The sequence below is a fragment of the Mytilus edulis genome, chromosome 14, assembly GCF_963676685.1.
Source record: "Mytilus edulis chromosome 14, xbMytEdul2.2, whole genome shotgun sequence".
NCBI lineage: Eukaryota > Metazoa > Mollusca > Bivalvia > Mytilida > Mytilidae > Mytilus > Mytilus edulis.
In genome coordinates, this window is record NC_092357.1 from 69,576,519 (window position 1) to 69,600,309 (window position 23,791).

Here is a 23,791-nt window from a genome sequence, read left to right on the forward strand (position 1 = left end):
GGACTAACTGTGCACCACTTATTGCGGACCTGTTTTTGTATTTCTATGAGTTACAATTTATGACAAAAATAAGCAAAGACCCATCGAAACAACATCTGATAAACAAATTTAATAATACTTTTAGATATTTGGATGATATTTTGGCTCTCAATAATGACGACTTCAGTATGTATATTAAAGAAATTTATCCTGTTGAACTTACTTTAAATAAAGCTAATACTAACAATGACCACTGCCCTTTCCTCGATCTTGATAGCTATATCACTAACGGAAAGCTGAATACTAAAATTTATGATAAAAGAGATAATTTTTCATTTCCTATCGTTAATTATCCATTTTTAGATGGTGACGTTCCCTTGTCACCATCTTACGGTGTTTATATATCTCAACTTGTACGATTCGCTCGTGTATGTAACAATGTTTTAGATTTTAACGAGAGAAATTTATGTATTACTGAAAAATTATTACACCAGGGTTTTCGATATCACAAACTAGTCAAAACATTTACTAAATTTTATCATCGGTATAAGGACATCATTCGTAAATATAGCTCAACATGCAGACTTCTTATACGTTCAGGTATTTCACATCCAATCTTTTATGGAATTATTCTTTATAAAGCACAAAGGTGTCAATATTCACCTCAAAAACTAACAAAACCTTTGAATAGACTTATTAAGAAGGGATATAAGTTACGATACTGTTGTAGTTACGATACTGTTGTCAGGTTAAAGATTGCATATTTTGGCGTTAATATTTATTCACTTATAGGGTCTTTGCATCGGAACTAAACACATTTATTCAAAAACCAGTTGTTGGCATGACACGGGTTATGTTCTTCTCATATACGTTATGATGGTATGATACTAAACCCCTAACGGGAAGGATTGTGCCTGATGTTCATATGATGAAATCATAATCTTTCAGTCAGTTTAATTGAAGTCTGGAGCTGGCATGTCAGTTAACTGCTAGTAGTCTGTTGTTATTTATGTATTATTGTCATTTTGTTTATTTTCTTTGGTTACATCAAGGATTTGTATACAAATCCTTGGTTACATCTTCTGACATCAGACTCGGACTTCTCTTGAACTGAATTTTAATGTGCGTATTGTTATGCGTTTACTTTTCTACATTGGCTAGAGTGTCGTGGGCCTCAATCCTTTTTGTTGTCTGGGGGGACTATGGGATTGAAGTCACGCTTGTTTCAACCTGTTCCTCAGTTATCAAAAAAAAAAATAACGGCATGTTTTGCTAACTTGCTTCCAACTGTCCATTCTAATAGAAGAAAATCAATTTCTTTGTAACTTTTCTTATGCAATGGTAAACAATTGCTCTTTCGGGTAGGCTACACATTGTTTGGAAGACCAATGACAGTGGGTTAAGACGTCCATGTTTCTTGATATTTTGTGGCAGTAATATGTGCAAATCATTTTTTTTATTTTGAAGGCGCCGGCTAAATAGAAAATTTGCTATTTTGCCGGTGCCGGTAAAACATGTAAAATAGTCACTGCCTTTTTTTAAAAGTGGAGAGAGTTGATAAAAATAGTTGGCCGATTTGGTGTGCAGATGGCAGTTAGGTCCGCTGCTGTATGCCCTGAGGTAATCGGTGCCCTCAGGTAATCGTGGCAATAGTGCCCATATGCGTAGTAATAACATGATCTAAAAATAGAATAAACTATAAATACATCATTGTACTTTCTATTTCGACTGACAGTATATGTGCGAGAAATAGGAGAAAACAAGAACACATACAATTTTTTACAATAAGTTACGACAAATAATTCACGAAAAAATCCAAATATTTGGTTTATTTGTGATCATTGCAACGTGAACAGATATTCATTTAGTGAAAACACTTTTATAATAATAGTTGTCAAAAACTGGTTTCATAGAGATTTATGTAAATAAATGTTTATACAATTTGATTTTCGGGGGGAGGGGGGGGGGGCTATGGATTTTGTTCCTTCGGCGAAAGAATATATTTTTTGGAGACAGGTCGAAAACATTTTTTTCTTTCATTTCAATTTTAGCATTACATATAGTGGCAGAACAATTAGAAACAAACTAAAAAAAAACAAAACATACCCCCCCCCCTCTGAAAATGAAATGATTGCTGCCTAAGTTTCGTGAATGTCCTGTTGAAACTTTGACTATTATTGTGTTTGGTAATATATGACACTTACATACGGACAGATTACGCATATATTGATTTTGGTTACTTCTTTTAAAGTAACATAAGTAGAAAATGATAACATTTAATAGATGGGTTATTAAAATCAGTCCATCCTGTTCGACTGCATGAGGAGCAGTGGCGGATCCATTCATTTAAAAAAAAAGGGGGAGTCCCCAATCCAGAACACAAGGAGGGGATTCCAACTATATGTTCCCATTCAAATGCATTGATCTCCAAAAAAAAAGGGTTCCTATCACCAGAACACCCCTGGACCCGCCACTGAGCTGTTACAAAAAATATCGCTATAAACTGTCACGGCATTATTTGAATTTAAGTGTACTGCATGCATCTTGCACAGTAAGATTAGCATTAACACTAATGCAAAATTGTTAAATAATTACCACTTTCGTTGGTTTTTTCTTATCTTTGTTTGAAATGTATTTTATTTAAAGCTTCTTTGTGTACCATTCTTTGTTTATTCGAAAGGGGTAGTAGATATATACAATTAAAATAGAAGAACATAGATAACGATATGTATGCGTTAAATAATGATACATATAAAAAAGAAGCTGTGGTATAAATCCCAATGAGACAACTGTCCCAAAAAGGATACAGAAATTAACAACTGTAGGTCACCGTACGGCCTTCAACAATGAGCAAAGTCCATATCGCATTGTCATCTATAAAAGGTTCAGAAATAACAATGAAATCCAATTCAAACGAGAAAACTACCGGCCTTAATTATATAAAACAAATGAAAAAAAAAAACAAATATGTAGCACATACTAGTAAACAAACGACAACCACTGAATTACAGGCTCCTGACTTGGGAAAGGCACAAACGTTTTTTCTCTCTCATAAAAGTTGTACAAACAATCGATATGTGAAAAGTATTCCATCAATTATATCAAAGTAAAAATAATCATAAATCTTTATCATTTAAGCAAAGCATACACTAATTATAGATCCGTTTTTTACTCGATTGGCTTTAAAATAGTTAATAATATATGACACTAACATATGGACAGATTACGCATATATTGATTTTGGTTACTTCTTTTAAAGTAACATAAGTAGAAAATGATAACATTTAATAGATAGGTTATTGAAAATCAGTCCATCTTGTCCGACTGCATGAGGGGCAGTGGCGGATCCATCCATTTAAAAAAAGGGGAGGTTCCCAATCCAGGACACAAGGAGGGGGTTCCAACTATATGCTTCCATTCAAATGCATTGATCTCCAAAAAAAAGGGTTTCCTATACCCAGAACACCCCTGGACCCGCCACTGTCCATTTTTCAACTACTAAATTGTCTGTTTTACTTACTAGTACACTTGGTACAATAAAAAACCTGATAATAAATTGTTCAAATAAGGCCTTTGAAAATAGTGGAATTAATTACTTTTGGAGTGTCAAAAACTCGTTGGAAGTACTTGATAAATTGCATGCATATATTGGTGATTTTAAATATGTTCAAAGTTTTGATTTTTCTACCCTATATACCACTTTGCCTCATATTCTTATTAAGAAAAAAATCACATCCCTAATTAACTGGGCATTTAAAAAGTCTGAATGCGAGTACATATGTTCAAACTCTTTGCGATCATTTTTTAGTAGCAATAAACAAAAGAACTATGTCAATTGGACATGATTTGATACTATTTATGCGCTTGAATTTTTATTTGATAACATTTTTGTTCGCTTTAGAGATTCCGTATATCGTCAAGTTATTGGAATTCAAATGGGGACTAACTGTGATCCAATTATTGCGGACCTGTGGTTGTATTGTTATGAGTTACAATTTATGACTTAAATTAGCAAAGACCCATCAAAACAATATTTGATACAAAAATTTAACAATACTTTTAGATATTTGGATGATATATTGGCTCTCAATAATAACGACTTCCGTATGTATACTAAAGAAATATATCTTGTAGAACTTACTTTAATTAAAGCTAATTATAACAATGACCACTGCCCTTTCCTCGATCTTGATATCTATATCAAAAACGGGAAGATTAATACAAAAATTGTTGATAAGAGAGATGTTTTTTTTCATTTCCTATTGTTAATTATCCATTTGTAGATGGTGACGTTCCCTTGTCATCATCTTATGGTGTTTATATATCTCAGCTTCTTTTCGTGTATGTAACAACGTATTAGATTTTAGCGAGATAAATTTATGTATTAATAATAAATTATTACACCAGGGTTTTCGATATCACAAACTGGTCAAAACATTTACTAAATTTTATCATCGGTATAAGGAAATAATTCGTAAATATAACTCAACATGCAGACATCTTATACGTTCAGGTATTTCACATCCATTTTTTTATGGAAATATTCTATATAAATTATAAAAATGTCAGTATTCTCCTCAGAAACAAAACCTTTAAATAGAATTATTAAAAAGGGATATAGTTACGATACTGTTGTCAGGTCATTAAAGATTGCATATTTTGGCTTTAATATTGATTCACTGATAGAGTCTTTGAATCGGAACTAAACACATCTATTTCTAAAAAAACAGTTGTTGGCATGACACGGGTTATGTTCTTCTCATATAATTTATGATAGTATGATACTAAACCCCTAACGGGAGGGATTGTGCCTGATATTCATATGATGAACACATAATCTTTCAATCAGTTTAATTGAGGTCTGGAGCTGGCATGTAAGTTAACTGCTAGTAGTCTGTTGTTATTTATGTACTATTGTCATTTTATTTATCTTCTTTTGTAACATCTTTTGACATCGGACTCGGACTTCTCTTGAACTGAATTATAATGTGCATATTGTTATGCTTTTACTATTCTACACTGGCTAGATGTATAGGGGGAGGGTTGAGATCTCATAAACATGTTTACCCCCGCCCCAATTTTGCGCATGTCCCAGGTCAGGAGCCTCTGGCCTTTGTTAGGCTTGTATGATTTTAAATTTTAGTTTCTTGTGTATAATTCGGAGTTTAGTATGACTTCCATTATCACTGAACTATTATACATATTTTTAGGGGCCAGCTGAAGGACACCTACAGCTGCGGGAATTCTCGCTACATTGGAGACCCATTGGTTGCCTTCGGCTGTTGTCTGCTCTATGGTCGGGTGGTTGTCGCTTTGACATATTCACCATTTCCTTTCTCAATTTTAATAACTATGTTTCTGATCTAATTTTGTATTCTATAAATGGCATCTATATATTTACACTACAAATCTACAACTCTAAGTCTATGGCTACACGTGGTGATCTTATCTATATCCATGCATAATATTCATTAGCTGTGTATGAGTATCAACATCGTATCATACGCGATGATGACCAGCCAGTACACACTGTAAGGATTTTATTCACCAGTATTAAAAAAGAGAAACATTGCAGTACGAACAGTAATCTATTTTTTTTCATTTGACATTACTTTAAAAGTAACGTAGTTACAAGCACAGGTTATATAGTATATAACTGCTTTTTTAAAATGTTAATTGTCTTAATCAATCTTATTTGAGAGATGTTGGATATTTTCAAGGAAAAAGCTCACATCTCCAGTGGACTTTTGTACATGGTCAGATAACCTTAGGTCATCTCTAAATTACTGTGTATTTCCTGTATCTCAGATCATATCTATGATTGCTCACATGGTGAGGTTACCTCAGGTCACCTCTGTATGATTGAACATTGTGAGGTTACCTAATATTACCTCTGTATTGCTGTACATGGTGAGGTTACTCTGTATTACTGCACATACTCGTATTACGGCACTTTGTATAAACTTTACAAAACACTTTTTTTTTCAGTTTTCCTCAGGGCACTTCTGCATTTCTATACATGGCCAAGTGCACATGTTAACTAATGTCATTTCTTAACTACTGTATATAAATATGTAACCTCAGAATACCTCTGTATGTTAGAATATGGTGAAGTTACCTAAGGTCACAACTTCATGGTCATTGTAACAGCTGCATGTTACCACAGATAAACTTTGCAAAACGCTAATTTTCTACAAACCTCAGGTTACCACAATTGAATGTTCATAACTCCCTTCGTCAGCTTAGTCAGTCCAGATTACACCTATGTTCTTTTTTTCACGGACAGGCTACCTCAGGTCATCTGTAAATTACTGGACATGACCAGGTTACCTCAGGTCATCTGTAAATTACTGTACATGACAAGGTTACCTCAGGTCATGTGTAAATTACTATACATGACCAGGTTACCTCAGGGAACCACTGTACTACTGTGCATGGTAAGGTTACCTCAAGGAACCATGGTACTACTGTGCATGATCGGGTTACTTCAAGGAATCATTGTTCTACTGTGCATGGTCTGGTTACCTCAGGGATCCATTGAACTTCTGTGCGAGGTCATGTTACCAAGGTAACCATTGCACTACTGTGCATGGTCAGGTTACCTCAGGGAACCACTGTACTACTGTGTATGGTCAGGTTACCTCAGGGAACCATTGTACTACTGTGTATGGTCATGTAACCTCAGGAAACCTTTGTACTACTGTGCATGGTCAGGTTTCCCTAGGGAACCATTGTAATATTGACATGGTCAGGTTTTTTCAGGGAACCATTGTTCTACTGTGCATGGTCAGGTTACCTCAGGGAACCATTGTACTACTGTGCATGGTCAGGTTACCTCAGGGAACCATTGTACTACTGTGCATGGTCAGGTTTCCTCAGGGAATCATTTTACTACTGTACATGGTCATAATACCTCAGGAAACCATTGTACTAATTTGCATGTCCAGGTTACTCAGGGAACCATTGTACAACTGTGCTTGGTCAGGTTACCTCAGGGAACCATTGTACTACTGTGCATGTTCAGGTTACCTAAGGGAACCATTGTACTTCTGTGTATGGCTATGTTACCTAAGGGGATCATTGTTCTACTGTACATGACAAGGTTACCTCAGGTCATATGTAAATTACTATACATGACAAGGTTACCTCAGGGAACCACTGTATTGCTGTGCATGGTAAGGTTACCTCAGAGAACCATGGTACTACTGTGCATGATCGGGTTACTTCAAGGAACCATTGTTCTACTGTGCATGGTCTGGTTACCTCAGGGATCCATTGTACTACTGTGCATGGTCATGTTACCGAGGGAACCATTGCACTACTGTGCATGGTCAGGTTACCTGAGGGAACCACTGTACTACTGTGTATGGTCAGGATACCTGAGGGAACCATTGCACTACTGGGCATTGTCATGTTACATCAGGGAACCTTTGTACTACTGTGCATGGTCAGGTTTCCCCAGGGAACCATTGTACTATTGACATAGTCAGGTTACCTCAGAGAACCATTGTACTATCGACATGGTCAGGTTACCTCAGGGAACAATAGTACTACTGTACATGTTTAAGTTACCTCAGGAAACCATTGTAATACAGTGCATTGTTAGGTTACTCAGGGAACCACTGTACAACTATAAATGGTCAGGTAACCTCAGGAAAGCATTGTACTACTGTGCATTGCCAGGTTACCTCAGGGAACCACTGTACTACTGTGAATGGTAAGTTTATCTCAGGGAACCATTGTACTACTGAGCATGGCCAGGTTACCTCAGGGAACCATTATACTACTGTGCATGTTCAGGTTACCTCAGGGAACCATTGTACTTCTGTGTATGGCTATGTTACCTTAGGAAATCATTGTTCTTCTGTACATGACAAAGTTACCTCAGGTCATATGTAAATTACTATACATGACCAGGTTACCTCAGGGAACCACTGTACTACTGTGCATGGAAGGGTTACCTCAGGGAACCATGGTACTACTGTGCATGATCGGGTTACTTCAAGGAACTATTGTACTACTGTGCATGGTTAGGTTACCTCAGGAAACCATTGTAATACTATGCATTGTCAGGTTGCTCAGGGAACCACTGTTCAACTATGCATTGTCAGGTTACTCAGGGAACCACTGTTCAACTATGCATGGTCAGGTTACCCCAGGAAAGCATTGTACTACTGTGCATTGCCAGGTTACCTAAGGGAACCATTAATCTACTGTGCATGGTAAGTTTATCTCAGGGAACCATTGTATTTCTGTGTATGGTCATGTTACTTCAAGGAACCACTGTACTAGTGTGAATGATCATGTTAACTCAGGGAACCACTGTACAACTGGGCATGATCAGATAACCTCAGGAAAGCATTGTACTACTGTGCAGGGAACCTTTGTACTATTGTGCATGGTCAAGTCTCCTCAGGGAATCATTGTTCAACTGTGCATGGTCATGGTCCCTCAGGGAATCATTGTACTGTTGTGTATTTTAGGTTACCTCAGGGAACCATTTTACTACTGTGCATGGTCAGGTTACCTCAAGGAACCATTATTCTACCGTGCATGGTCAGGTTACCTCAGGGAACCATTGTACTACTGTGCATGGTCAGGTTACCTCAGGGAACCACTGTGCAACTGGGCATGGTCAGGTAACCCCAGGGAACCATTATACTAATCTGCAGGGAACCATTGTACTGTGTATGGTCAGGTTACTTAAGTGAACCATTGTACTACTGTGCATGGTAGGTAACCTCAGGAAATCATTTTTCTACTGTGCATGGTCATGTTACACCAGGTAACCACTATACAACTGGGCATTGTCAGGTAACCTCAGGGAACCATTGTACTACTGTGCAGGGTACCATTATACTATTTTGCATGTTCAAGTCTCCTCAGGAAAACGTTGTTCTACTGTGCATGGTCATGGTACCTCAGGGAACCATTGTACTGTTGTGTATTGTGAGTTTACCTCAAGGAATCATTGTATTACTGTGCATGGTCAGGTTACCTCAGGGAACCATTGCACTACTGTGCATGGTCAGGTTTCTTCAGGGAACTATGTACTTCTGTGTATGGCTATGTTACCTAAGGGGATCATTGTTCTACTGTACATGACAAGGTTACCTCAGGTCATATGTAAATTACTATACATGACAAGGTTACCTCAGGGAACCACTGTATTGCTGTGCATGGTAAGGTTACCTCAGAGAACCATGGTACTACTGTGCATGATCGGGTTACTTCAAGGAACCATTGTTCTACTGTGCATGGTCTGGTTACCTCAGGGATCCATTGTACTACTGTGCATGGTCATGTTACCGAGGGAACCATTGCACTACTGTGCATGGTCAGGTTACCTGAGGGAACCACTGTACTACTGTGTATGGTCAGGATACCTGAGGGAACCATTGCACTACTGGGCATTGTCATGTTACATCAGGGAACCTTTGTACTACTGTGCATGGTCAGGTTTCCCCAGGGAACCATTGTACTATTGACATAGTCAGGTTACCTCAGAGAACCATTGTACTATCGACATGGTCAGGTTACCTCAGGGAACAATAGTACTACTGTACATGTTTAAGTTACCTCAGGAAACCATTGTAATACAGTGCATTGTTAGGTTACTCAGGGAACCACTGTACAACTATAAATGGTCAGGTAACCTCAGGAAAGCATTGTACTACTGTGCATTGCCAGGTTACCTCAGGGAACCACTGTACTACTGTGAATGGTAAGTTTATCTCAGGGAACCATTGTACTACTGAGCATGGCCAGGTTACCTCAGGGAACCATTATACTACTGTGCATGTTCAGGTTACCTCAGGGAACCATTGTACTTCTGTGTATGGCTATGTTACCTTAGGAAATCATTGTTCTTCTGTACATGACAAAGTTACCTCAGGTCATATGTAAATTACTATACATGACCAGGTTACCTCAGGGAACCACTGTACTACTGTGCATGGAAGGGTTACCTCAGGGAACCATGGTACTACTGTGCATGATCGGGTTACTTCAAGGAACTATTGTACTACTGTGCATGGTTAGGTTACCTCAGGAAACCATTGTAATACTATGCATTGTCAGGTTGCTCAGGGAACCACTGTTCAACTATGCATTGTCAGGTTACTCAGGGAACCACTGTTCAACTATGCATGGTCAGGTTACCCCAGGAAAGCATTGTACTACTGTGCATTGCCAGGTTACCTAAGGGAACCATTAATCTACTGTGCATGGTAAGTTTATCTCAGGGAACCATTGTATTTCTGTGTATGGTCATGTTACTTCAAGGAACCACTGTACTAGTGTGAATGATCATGTTAACTCAGGGAACCACTGTACAACTGGGCATGATCAGATAACCTCAGGAAAGCATTGTACTACTGTGCAGGGAACCTTTGTACTATTGTGCATGGTCAAGTCTCCTCAGGGAATCATTGTTCAACTGTGCATGGTCATGGTCCCTCAGGGAATCATTGTACTGTTGTGTATTTTAGGTTACCTCAGGGAACCATTTTACTACTGTGCATGGTCAGGTTACCTCAAGGAACCATTATTCTACCGTGCATGGTCAGGTTACCTCAGGGAACCATTGTACTACTGTGCATGGTCAGGTTACCTCAGGGAACCACTGTGCAACTGGGCATGGTCAGGTAACCCCAGGGAACCATTATACTAATCTGCAGGGAACCATTGTACTGTGTATGGTCAGGTTACTTAAGTGAACCATTGTACTACTGTGCATGGTAGGTAACCTCAGGAAATCATTTTTCTACTGTGCATGGTCATGTTACACCAGGTAACCACTATACAACTGGGCATTGTCAGGTAACCTCAGGGAACCATTGTACTACTGTGCAGGGTACCATTATACTATTTTGCATGTTCAAGTCTCCTCAGGAAAACGTTGTTCTACTGTGCATGGTCATGGTACCTCAGGGAACCATTGTACTGTTGTGTATTGTGAGTTTACCTCAAGGAATCATTGTATTACTGTGCATGGTCAGGTTACCTCAGGGAACCATTGCACTACTGTGCATGGTCAGGTTTCTTCAGGGAACTATGTATTACTGTGCATGGTAGGTAACCTCAGGGAATCATTGTACTACTCTGCATGATCAGGTTAGTTCAGGGAACAATTGTACTACTGTGCATGGTAAGTAATTAGGGAATCATTGCAATACCGTGCATGGTCAGTTTACTTCTGAGATCTATTGCACTACTGTGCATGGTCAGGTTACCGAGGGAACCATTGTGCTTCTGTGCATGGTCAGGTTTCCTCAGGGAACCATTGTACTACTGTAAATGGTCATGTTACCTCAGGGAACCACAGTACTACTGTGCATGGTAAGGTTACCTCAGGTGACCATTGTACTACTGTGCATTGTCATGTTACCTCAGGTGACAATTGTACTGCTGCGCATGGTCAGGTTTCCCAAGGGAATCATTGTACTACTGTACATGGTCAGGTTACTACAGGGAACCATTGTACTTCTGTGCATTGCCAGGTTACCTCAGGGAACCATTGTACTACTGTGCATGGTACGTTTATCTCAGGGAACCATTGTACTACTGTGCATGGTCAGATTACCTCAGGGAACATTGTACTACTGTGCATTGTCAGGTTTCCTCAGGGAACCATTGCACTACTGTACATGATCATGTTACCTCAGGGAACCACTGTACTACTGTGCATGGCCAGGTTACCTCAGGGAACCATTGTAATACTGTGCATTGTCATGTTATCTCAAGGAACCATTGTTCTACTGTGCATGGTCAGGTTTCCCAAGGGAACCATTGTGTTTCTGTGCATGGACAAGTTTCCTCAGGGAACCATTGAACTACTGTGCATGGTCAGGTTACCTCAGGGAACAATTGCACTACTGTGCCTGGTCAGATTACTTCAGGATTCATTGTACTACTGTGCATGGTAGGTTTCCTCAGGGAACCATTGTACTAATGTGCATGGTCAGGTTACCTCAGGGAACCACCGTACAACTGTGCATGGTCAGGTTACCTCAGGGAACCATTGTACTCTTGTGCATGGTCAGGTTACCTCAGTGAACAACTGTACAACTGTGCATGGTCAGGTTATTCATAAAGATAGACAGGAATGAGATTTACAGATAATTAAGTAGACTGAATTTTTTTCTGAACTCATTTTTTTCATTTTGTTTATAGGTTTATGGTGAATGAAAACATAAATATAGACTGTTTAAAAAATCTTGCATCTTTTGGGGATATCATTTCAGGAAAGTGGACGGATATCATGTTTATTTGAAGTGGTGAGGTCTAGTAAACAGAAAGTAGAAAAAAATGAGTTGACTTCAGGATTGCATAACGTTTTATTCTTCGTTAAGACCCCCTTTTTTTCAATTAAATCACAATTTCACTTTGGTACATACATGATATGAACATGAATTTTTTTTCTAAGATCAGCTGTTTTGCATGTAAGCCTATGGAGCAGTCAATAACAAGACTGCAACCTTATGTTAATTTGATTTGAATCGATTATACTTGTTGTTATTTTTTGGGTTACCTGAGGTAATCCTGTTATGAAAGAATACTTCGTAGATACTTTGCTGGTATATGCATTTATTCTGTAATTACACAATTTCTTAATTTAAAATGTAAGACTTCATAGATTTGTATTGTTTATGCGATTATATGAAAATGTTACATGAGTTCACTTGAGTTAAATGGATTGTATTTGGTGTTATAATTGGGGTTACCTGAGGTAACCCTGTCATGAATGAATACTTCGTAGATACTTTGCTAGTCTTAACATTAATTGTAATAAACCAACTCATTCATTTTGAATGTAGGACTTCATTGAAGTTATAACGTTTATGGGATATATATGTAAAGGTGATCTCAAATAACGTCAGTTAAGTGGGTTATATTTGCAATTATATTTGGGTTACCTCAGGTACAAATGTTATGAAAGAATGCTTATTAGATATTTTGCTAGTGTAAAATTTTATGTTGTAATCAAATAATTTCGTTATTTTACATGTAGGACTTCACAGATGTAAATTGCTTACGCGATATTTAAAAAATGCGATCTGTCTTAACTCGATTTAAATGGATTATACTTGTAGCTATTTAACCCTGTCATGACAAAATACTTAGTAGATACTTTGTTAGTATATGTATTTATGGTGTAATAAACCAACTTCTTCATTTTCAATGTAGGAATTCATTGAAGTTATATTGTTTATGTGATGTAAATGTAGGACTTCATAGATGTGTATTGTTTATGTGATATTTCTGAAAGGCGATTTAAGTTAACTTGATATGAATGGATAATACTTGTTTCTATTTCATGGGTTACCTGAGGTAACCCTGTCATGACAGAATATTTAGTAGATACTTTGCTAGTATATCCATTTATGGTGTAATAAATCAACTTCTTCATTTTTAATGTAGGAATTCATTAAAGGTATATTGTTTATGTGATGTATATGTAAAGGTGATCTGAATTATGTTGAGTTAAATAGGTTGTTTTTGTTGTTTTTGTATTGGTTACCTGAGGTAACCCTGCTATGAAAGAATTCTTAGTAGATACTTTGCTAGTGTATACATTTATATTGTAATTCGACAATTTTTTAATTTGAAATGTAGGACTTCATAGATTTGCATTGTTTATGTGATGTATATATATAAAGGTGACCTCAGTTTACTTGAGTTAGATGGGTTATCTTTGTTATTATTGTTATGGTTACCTGAGGTAACCCTGTAATGAATGAATCCTTCGTTGACACTTTGCTAGTGTTTACATTAATTGTAATAAACAAACTTCTTTTTTTTAAATGTAGGACTTCATGAAAGTTGTATTGTTTATGTGATGCACATGTAAAGGTGACCTCAGTTAACTTCATTTTAAATGTAGGACTTCATAGATGTGTATTGTTTATGTGATATTTCTGAAAGGCGATTTAAGTTAACTTGATATGAATGGATAATACTTGTTTCTATTTCATGGGTTACCTGAGGTAACCCTGTCATGACAGAATATTTAGTAGATACTTTGCTAGTATATCCATTTATGGTGTAATAAACCAACTTCTTCTTTTTAAATGTAGGAATTCATTAAAGTTATATTGTTTATGTGATGTATATGTAAAGGTGATTTGAATTAACTTGAGTTAAATAGGTTGTTTTGTTGTTATTGTATTGGTTACCTCAGGTAACCCTGCTATGAAGGAATTCTTAGTAGATACTTTGCTAGTTTATACCTTTGTATTGTAACTCTACAATTTTTTAATTTGAAATGTAGGACTTCATAGATTTGTATTGTTTATGGGATGCATATATATTTAAAGGTGATACCTGAGTTTACTTGAGTTATATGGGTTGTATATGTTGTTATAATTTGGTTACCTGAGGTAATCCTGTATTGAATGAATTCTTTGTAGATACTTTGCTATTGTTTACATTAATTGTAATAAACAAACTTCTTTATTTCAAATGTAGGACTTAATGAAAGTTGTATTGTTTATGTGATGTATATATATAAAGGTGACCTCAGTTAACTTGAGTTAGATGGGTTATCTTTGTTATTATTGTTATGGTTACCTGAGGTAACCCTGTAATGAATGAATCCGTCGTAGAAACTTTGCTAGTGTTTACATTAGTTGTAATAAACAAACTTATATATTTTAAATGTAGGACTTCATGAAAGTTGTATTGTTTATGTGATGCACATACAAAGGTGACCTCAGTTTACTTCAGTTAGGTGGGTTATATTTGTAATTATGTCTGGGGTTACCTCAGGTACCCATGTTTAATATGACGAATGCTTTTGAGATAGTTTGCTAGTGTAAACATTTATGTTGTAATCGGACAATTTCTTTATTTTAAATGTAGGACTTCATAGATGTGTATTGTTTATGTGATATTTCTGAAAGGCGATTTAAGTTAACTTGATATGAATGGATAATTAATACTTGTTTCTATTTCATGGGTTACCTGAGGTAACCCTGTCATGACAGAATATTTAGTAGATACTTTGCTAGTATATCCATTTATGGTGTAATAAACCAACTTCTTTTTTTTAAAAGTAGGAATTCATTAAAGTTATATTGTTTATGTGATGTATATGTAAAGGTGATTTGAATTAACTTGAGTTAAATAGGTTGTTTTGTTGTTATTGTATTGGTTACCTCAGGTAACCCTGCTATGAAGGAATTCTTAGTAAATACTTTGCTAGTTTATACCTTTGTATTGTAACTCCACAATTTTTTAATTTGAAATTTAGGACTTCATAGATTTGTATGGTTTATGTGATGCATATATATTTAAAGGTGATACCTGAGTTTACTTGAGTTATATGGGTTGTATATGTTGTTATAATTGGGTTACCTGAGGTAATCCTGTATTGAATGAATTCTTTGTAGATACTTTGCTATTGTTTACATTAATTGTAATAAACAAACTTCTTTATTTCAAATGTAGGACTTCATGAAAGTTGTATTGTTTATGTGATGTATATATATAAAGGTGACCTCAGTTAACTTGAGTTAGATGGGTTATCTTTGTTATTATTGTTATGGTTACCTGAGGTAACCCTGTAATGAATGAATCCGTCGTAGAAACTTTGCTAGTGTTTACATTAGTTGTAATAAACAAACTTATATATTTTAAATGTAGGACTTCATGAAAGTTGTATTGTGTATGTGATGCACATACAAAGGTGACCTCAGTTTACTTCAGTTAGGTGGGTTATATTTGTAATTATGTCTGGGGTTACCTCAGGTACCCATGTTATAAAGAATGCTTATAAGATGGTTTGCTAGTGAAAACATTTATGTTGTAATCAAACAATTTCTTTATTTTACATGTAGGCCTCATAGATGTGTATTGTTTATGTGATATATCGGAAAAGCGACTTTAGTTAACTTGATATCAATGGATAATACTTGTTGCTATTTTATGGGTTACCTGAGGTAACCCTGTCATAACAAAATACTTAGTAGATACTTCGCTTGTATATGCAGTTATGCTGTAATAAACCACTTTCTTCTTTTGTTACGTAGGAATTCATTGAAATTAAATTGTTTATGTGATGTATATGTAAAGGTGATCTGAATTAACTTGAGTTAAATAGGTTTTATTTGCTGTTATTGTTTGGGTTACCGCAGATTACCCTGTTATGAAAGAATTTTTAGTACATACTTTGCTAGTGTTTACATTTATATTTTAATTACACAATTTCTTAAATTAGAATGTAGGACTTCATAAATTTGTATTGTTTATGTGATGTATATATAAAGTTACCTCAGTTGACTTGAGTTTAATGGTTGTATTTGTTGTTATAATTGGGGTTACCTCAGGTAACCCTGTCATGAATGAATACTTCAGATCATTAATTGAACTTTTATAAAAAAAAAAAAAAAAAAAAGTTTATAATTTTACCAGTCATCCCCACCCTACACATACATACGAAATGAATGATCGGTGAATACAAATAATAAAATCATTTGGGAAGTTTGTTGACATCTTTGGTAGTTGGTCACATTAAAATTTGGTATTAAGATCTATTTAAATAAGAACTATATTTTCGTGCGTATTTAATCAATGACGCATTACCATGATTACCTGAGGGCACCAATTACCTGAGGGCACCGATTACCTCAGGGCATACAGCAGCGGACCTAACTGCCACCTGCATTTGGTGTGGGGCGATTTGTCCTACTTCCCAAAGAAGAATCCGGAGAATTCCGAACTTATACTGTTTCTATCCTCCATTAGGCATATTTCCAAGTTACCAAAACGAAAGTACAAAAAAATCAAAAATTGGCATAAACATGTTACCAGAGAAGTTTGTTCATTCAAGAATGTGAATTTTTTGTGTATAGTAAGACTATATATACTCTACAATTCTAAAAATTTCAAAACATGACATTCTCAAATATTTATCTCATCCACAAAATTTTTTTATGTTACCTAACTATACAAATCCTTGGTTCATCATAACAAATGGACAAATATGGCCGTATTTTCACCTCAAAAACTACTCTGTGGTACAGACTGACCTGTGCTGTTTGGAAAGTTTTGAGGTTTCGATGTATATATCATAAACTAAGTCCTCTGTGAACGAATTTATTGTAACCGGAGAGCACGAATTTCATTACAAAATTGCTTGTCTCCACCAGGACTCGAACCCGTGACTTCTGTGTTACAAGGCAGCACGCTAACCGACTGAGCTAAAGAAGTACTTCCTTAGGTAGCACTCCACAGTTAGAAAATAAAATTAAAAATGAGCCACAAAATGTTTTATCATCTCCTATTCCTGGATTTCTAATACATTAACCTAACTGTTTGTGTTGTACATGTGCATATGTATGTAATCAGTATATTCCATAGATTTGATTTTCAAAAGTTAAAAGAGTGAAAATTAATTCCTTTTATGTGTATCCATGGCAACATTCTGCATTTATTTACCATAAAATATTGCAAAAAGGGGGGTGGACATGTCACATATCCCCCCAAAATTTGGATCAAACTAGAATTTCAATGCCTTTGAGTGATACCTTTTTAGAAACTTTTCATAAATCTTCCTAATGATCAAATAAAAAATGGGTGTCTTTCGCCTCATTTTTTCGTAAAATCCAATCACAAAGTTTGTGCGATAAAAAGTTGGAAAAAAACATTACAATAATTGCCGGACCAATGTATGGTAGGGACATGCAAATACGGCCTGTCATACAGAAAACAGCCTATATTACATACATTACATAATCTTGATGTTCATATAAACCCAATACAAAGGCTATTTTAATACTCAGCTATCCAAAAATAAATTTTATTGCACACTAGCTCTCATATTTGAAAAATCCACAGGGGCCAAAATGCGAAACTACACACCTAACTGTGGAGTGCTACCTTAGCTCAACCGCTTACGGCTGACTAAGTATCTACCAAATGTTCTAAGGGAAGCAATCCCGTCACACTTCCCCCACCTCAAGAGTCATCATACCATTATGACTCTCACACAAACAAACCCTAGCTAGAATTCCTCTCTAACTACCGTGGGTTTTTTAGTTGGGCGCCAATGTAACCGGAGAGCACGAATTTCATTACAAAATTGCTTGTCTCCACCGGGACTCGAACCCGGGACCTCTGTGTTACAAGGCAGCCCGTATACCGACTGAGCTAAAGAAGTACTTCCTTAGCTCAACCGCTTACGGCTGACTAAGTATTTACTAAGTTTTTCTAAGGGAAGCAATCCCGTCACACTTCCCCCACCTCAAGAGTCATCATACCAATATGACTCTCACACAAGCATACCCTAGCTAGAATTCCTCTCTAACTACCGTGGGGTTTTTAGTTGGGCGCCAATGTAACCGGAGAGCACGAATTTCATTACAAAATTGCTTGTCTCCACCGGGACTCGAACCCGGGACCTCTGTGTTACAAGGCAGCCCGTATACCGACTGAGCTAAAGAAGTACTTCCTTAGCTCAACCGCTTACGGCTGACTAAGTATTTACTAAGTTTTTCTAAGGGAAGCAATCCCGTCACACTTCCCCCACCTCAAGAGTCATCATACCATTATGACTCTCACACAAGCATACCCTAGCTAGAATTCCTCTCTAACTACCGTGGGTTTTTTTAGTTGGGCGCCAATGTAACCGGAGAGCATGAATTTCATTACAAAATTGCTTGTCTCCACCGGGACTCGAACCTGGGACCTCTGTGTTACAAGGCAGGGCGTATACCGACTGAGCTAAAGAAGTACTTCCTTAGCTCAACCGCTTACGGCTGACTAAGTATTTACTAAGTTTTTCTAAGGGAAGCAATCCCGTCACATTATCATTTTTTACGCATATATACATTGTATTGTTTAATCGTCAATTTTTTTTCTCTCTGTCTGTTATGATTTAACAAATATGGCTTCTCATTAAATGCCATGTTTTGAAGCCGAAGTTTACCGATTGTCACCTTATAGCAAATAACAAAAAGCATGGGTATTGAGCACGTGTTTAACATCATGAACATGAACAATCAGATAATTGTTTATTTTAATGACAGATCCATGGGTATTGCAACCACCAGACTTTAACGAGGAGGGTTACGCTCAGGTCACTATGCATACGGAAAATGTGTCGGAGAATTGCTTCCTAGACAAATGCTGGAAGGAAGCAATTGAAAATAAGTAAACTTCTTCTAAATGTGAACAAATTTAAGAATTTTCCTCAGAAAAAGGTATATATGACAGTGTACATAAGTTGTATAATCAAAACTATACCATGTATACATTTAGTTATAAAAAAACATATGCATATTTTTTTTTAAATTTGAGGTTTCTTATGACTTTAAGAAAGATCAAATCTTTCTTGGTTTTTGATTGGCATTTTGTTTGCTATCTGCAGAAGGTTTAAAAATAAATTAAACAAACAAACACCTGAATTACTTCGTACTCAAAAATCAACCAAGCAAAATGTTGGATTTCATGTTTCCAGCATGATTTTTGTGCTCCAAGCACTGGGCAAAGTTTTATGACTTCAACTTCTGAGCTTCATAAAAATGAAGCTTTCGGTGGCCGGTAGTTACCCTTCCTTGTCAGTTTTAATCAAGCGTTGTACTACAGTACATGATATATAAGGCATGAAGATGTTATAACATTTAAGGAATGACTGTAATATTTTTTCTGTCTATGAAGAAATAACATAAAAAATTTGGTGCACACTGAATAACGTGTGTAGCGGGTTATTTAACAGTGTTCACCACATTTTTTATGTTATTTTGAATAGACAGAAAAAATATTACAGTCATTTCTTATAATTTAGTTCTAAATTTCATTTTAATTCGTAGAAAACCATGAAAAAATGTTGATGACGTCACGGTCACATGACTAAATTATGTCTATGGGCTCATAACAAAATAACGTCAGCCAATCAGAACATCAAATTGGGAATTTTTATCCCAATTGGGATTTTTTTTTGCATACAATCTAATACGAAATAATATCATTTTCCTGTAAAAACAGAAAATGTACATTAAGTTTCACCTGTACACTGATTGAAGAAGTTATTGGATTCAGAGCAGGGAAGTTGTAATATATGAATATCATTGCACATGATTCACTATCATCTTAATTTTGGTAAACTAGGCCTATTACAAAAACATATATATACTATCTAACATAAACCTATGGCAAGCCGTTTAGCTATTTATTCGAATTTCAAATTATCTCATAATATATAAGATATCTTATATAATATATAAGATATATCATTTAATATTCGATATCTTCATGTTATATAACTTTATTTTTTAAAAGCTGTCTTAGGGGACGACCATTTGATATTTGGGGGGGGGGGGGGGGGTGGGGGCAGGAGGATTTGTTTTTGATATATTCATGATATTATTTATTTTTGTAAACTAAGAGGACAGATTATTCATTTTCTGCACTATTGAAGCAAGATTTTTCATTTTCATTAAAGCAAGGGACTGATTATTCATTTTCACAACTATATTTATGATATTTGAAAACATACAATTTTTAAATTATTTGTTTATTATAAATAATATACACTGATATCAAGTCATTAATATGTACCATAAGCGGCCCCTAACTATATCATGTATATAGTGGAATCATCCCTGAATTATAATGACTATCATATATGGTATACCTTAAAATACTAGATTTTGCAAAGGACTTTTTTTAAATTGAATGTTCTTAACGTTTTTTAAAGCCCCCCCGAACATTACCCTAATAGCCCAATTGTTCCATTGCATTTTAGCGTGATGTACTATCTTACCTAAGCGAATAAACAACCATCTCACTTTAGCGTGAGACACCATTGAACTTTAGCCTAGACCATCGCACTTTAGAGTGACCATCACACTTTAGAGTACCATCGCACTTTAGAGTCCTACATATATATATATGCATTTAGCATGTTTAGTTTTTGCGCAAAGTCTTAAGAGTTCCATACAGCCTGCTATAGATTAAAATATTTTTACAAATAACAAACATATGTTATTACAGATTTAAAAAAATTAAGGAATCAAGAGTAGACAACTCATGAAAGTATCTGTAATATCACACCAAGCTTGTAACACATGCAAGTTATTTTCTGTAATAACCCTATAGAGTTATATCTCTGACTGGTGAAGATTTCAGTAATTTAGCATGACTTAATGATGCTCAAGTACCCGATAATATATGTGCATTATATTGTCAAAAACAGTCCTTATTTAGGTAGCAGAAGCATTCTACTTTCCAATAAATAACTAAAACTTTACATTTTAACAATTTTGTACACTGCTATATTTTAGGGCCAAAAAGGGGTCTTACTGGACCTTCTCCTTTAATTCTCTTTTATTTGACCAGACACATGACAAATACAAACATGAAAATCAAATCAAATCAAATATATTGACATGTATGTTGGCTTATACCATGTATACCGAGAAAATTGTATCGTTCAATTTGCCAGCTGGTAAGCAGGGGTGTGGAAATATTTGTTGTGAGCACTTGTCCCTGGGCAAGTAAAACTAAAAATTTAACTTGTCCTGAAAATTTTTTACTTGCCCTGATGATCCCAATAAATATTGAAGTATTTCTTGTTAGCTAATATATGATTCTTACTTAGCACTATTGTGCATCACAAACAAATGAAATCCATTTGTTTACATGTGTCAAAAATTTAGAAAAGTAGGAAATGGGTAAACATCAATGGGACAGAAACCTAACAGCAAACCAACCAATGAAATGACATGTAAAGGACAATTTTGCAGCAGTTTTGGAATAAAAATTGTAGCCAGTAGGTACATAATAATTATATTAAATGTGAGGACAGTGATTGAAGAAATGTAAACTGAATAATAGATTAACTATTGATTTTGTGGTGTTTCTCTTAACTGACACACTTGTCTTTTCTTGATTATTTATTATTGTCTTGATGTGCAATTAAAGCGTCCCTTCTATTTACCAGTTTGACAACATATCATGTTTACCTTTCATCTATAAATACATGAAATAAGACAAAAACTTTATTTATTTTCCGAATTTCCATCTATAGATATCCAGGGGCAATCTGATATCCACGATGTCTGAAATTCTCGCTTCCGCTATTTTTTTTTTTAATACTCTGTGTCCTCCGTTTGCATTTAAGGCTTTTTACTCGACTAATGATTCTTTTTGCCTTGCTTGCCAAGCTTTTTATTACATGTATTAAGTATTTGTCAATCTGAATCTCGATACAAAATTTAAAGAAATGACACTTCCAGTAAATGATGGATGAAACTTAATCGACGATCCCGGTTCTATGGACAAAGCCAATGCTATGTTACGCGACTCGGGTTCGCATACTTATTTTTATTTATTTTGGTAATCGAAATATTTCCGGTATCATGTAATATTTATCGTCATGAACATTGATGTTTTGCTTGGTGAACATTGGTTTATTTTACATAAATTAAACATCTTTATACGTTTTGAAATTCATTTTATGTTTTTTTGGATTTGAACTTTGTCTTGTATATTTTTTTACTTGTCCACGGGCAACCAAGACAAAAATAATTACTTGTCCGGTTGTTCAAATGTACGAGTCGGGCGAGTCGGGCATAGCATTTCCACACCCCTGGTAAGGAAAAAGTAAAATTACAAAAATACTGAACTTGGAGGAAACTTCAAGAAGACAGTCCCTATAATCAAATGGCAAAATTAAAAGCTCATGCATATTGAATATAAGTTACATCATTTTAGGTATTTATGGTATTGCTGTAAAATTGTAAAATTGGTTTTTACACTTGTTTTCTTTTTGGATTCGAGCATCACTGATGAGTCTTTTGTAGACGAAACGTGCATCTGGCGTATATACTAAATTTAGTCCTGGTATCTATGATGAGTTTATTTATGGGTAGGATAATGATGGATTTTTTTTAGTCAATCAATTTTTGGTTACAACACGTACATTGGTTAGCAAAATGGTTAGGTACAAACCTCAACACACATTTTTAACATGGTTAATTTCATTTGCGATAAATTAGATATATTTTGATGACAATTATTTTGGAATGACTGATACATATATTGTTTTTACTTTTATTTTCACAGTTACTGTCAATAAATAGCTCAACAGTATTAAGACTGAATGTTTAAATAACGAGAAGTGAAGAGTATATTTCATACATGACAGAATGACTGAACCAGCAGAAGATGGACCACTAAAACGGACCATACCACCTGATTTACAGAGAGGGGTGGAAGACATTCAGATAAAAGTACCAAGAACTACAGGTATACAAAATATATTTAATGTTATCTAATTAATTAATTTAGTTAAAATGCATAATTAAGTTAATGTACTGGTCAGAATAAGAATAAAAAAATGACTGAACCAATGGAACACAGGCCATCAAAAAGAACAATGCCACCTCATATATAGACACAGTAGAAGAAATACAGAAAAAAGTATTAAGAACTTAACAGGTATTGAACAGATTTTGTGTTACCGGTACATTTTATTCTGATTTTCATAATTGTTCAATCTAAGTCAGTCATGTTTTTATGCCCCACCTACGATAGTAGAGGGGCATTATGTTTTCTGGTCTGTGGCTCCGTTCGTCCGTTCGTCTGTGCTTCCGTTCGTTTGTCCGTCCGTTTAGGTTAAAGTTTTTGGTCAAGGTAGTTTTTAATGAAGCTGAAGTCCAATCAACTTGAAACTTAGTACACTTGTTGCTTATGATATGATCTTTTTAATTTTTAAGCCAAATAAGACTTTTGACCCCAATTTCACGGTCCACTGAACATAGAAAATGAAAGTGGGAGTTTAAGGTTAAAGTTTTTGGTCAAGGTAGTT

The 23,791-nt window shown here is 35.6% G+C and overlaps 1 protein-coding gene across 4 annotated transcripts in view; it reads left to right on the plus strand.

Moving 5' to 3' along the window:
• The first annotated feature begins 16,706 nt into the window (after positions 1–16,706).
• Positions 16,707–23,791, plus strand: part of LOC139503511 (uncharacterized) — a 103,467-nt gene continuing 96,382 nt past the window's right edge. For 2 of the 4 annotated variants that reach the window (XM_071293302.1, XM_071293301.1), the window contains exons 1-2: positions 16,714–16,831; positions 23,047–23,229. In XM_071293302.1, the coding sequence (XP_071149403.1) occupies positions 23,130–23,229 (100 nt within the window). In that variant the 5' untranslated portion in view covers positions 16,714–16,831; positions 23,047–23,129. Of the gene's footprint in view, positions 16,832–23,046; positions 23,230–23,791 lie in introns of all 4 variants that reach the window. The other 2 variants (XM_071293299.1, XM_071293300.1) reach the window with 2 other exon arrangements.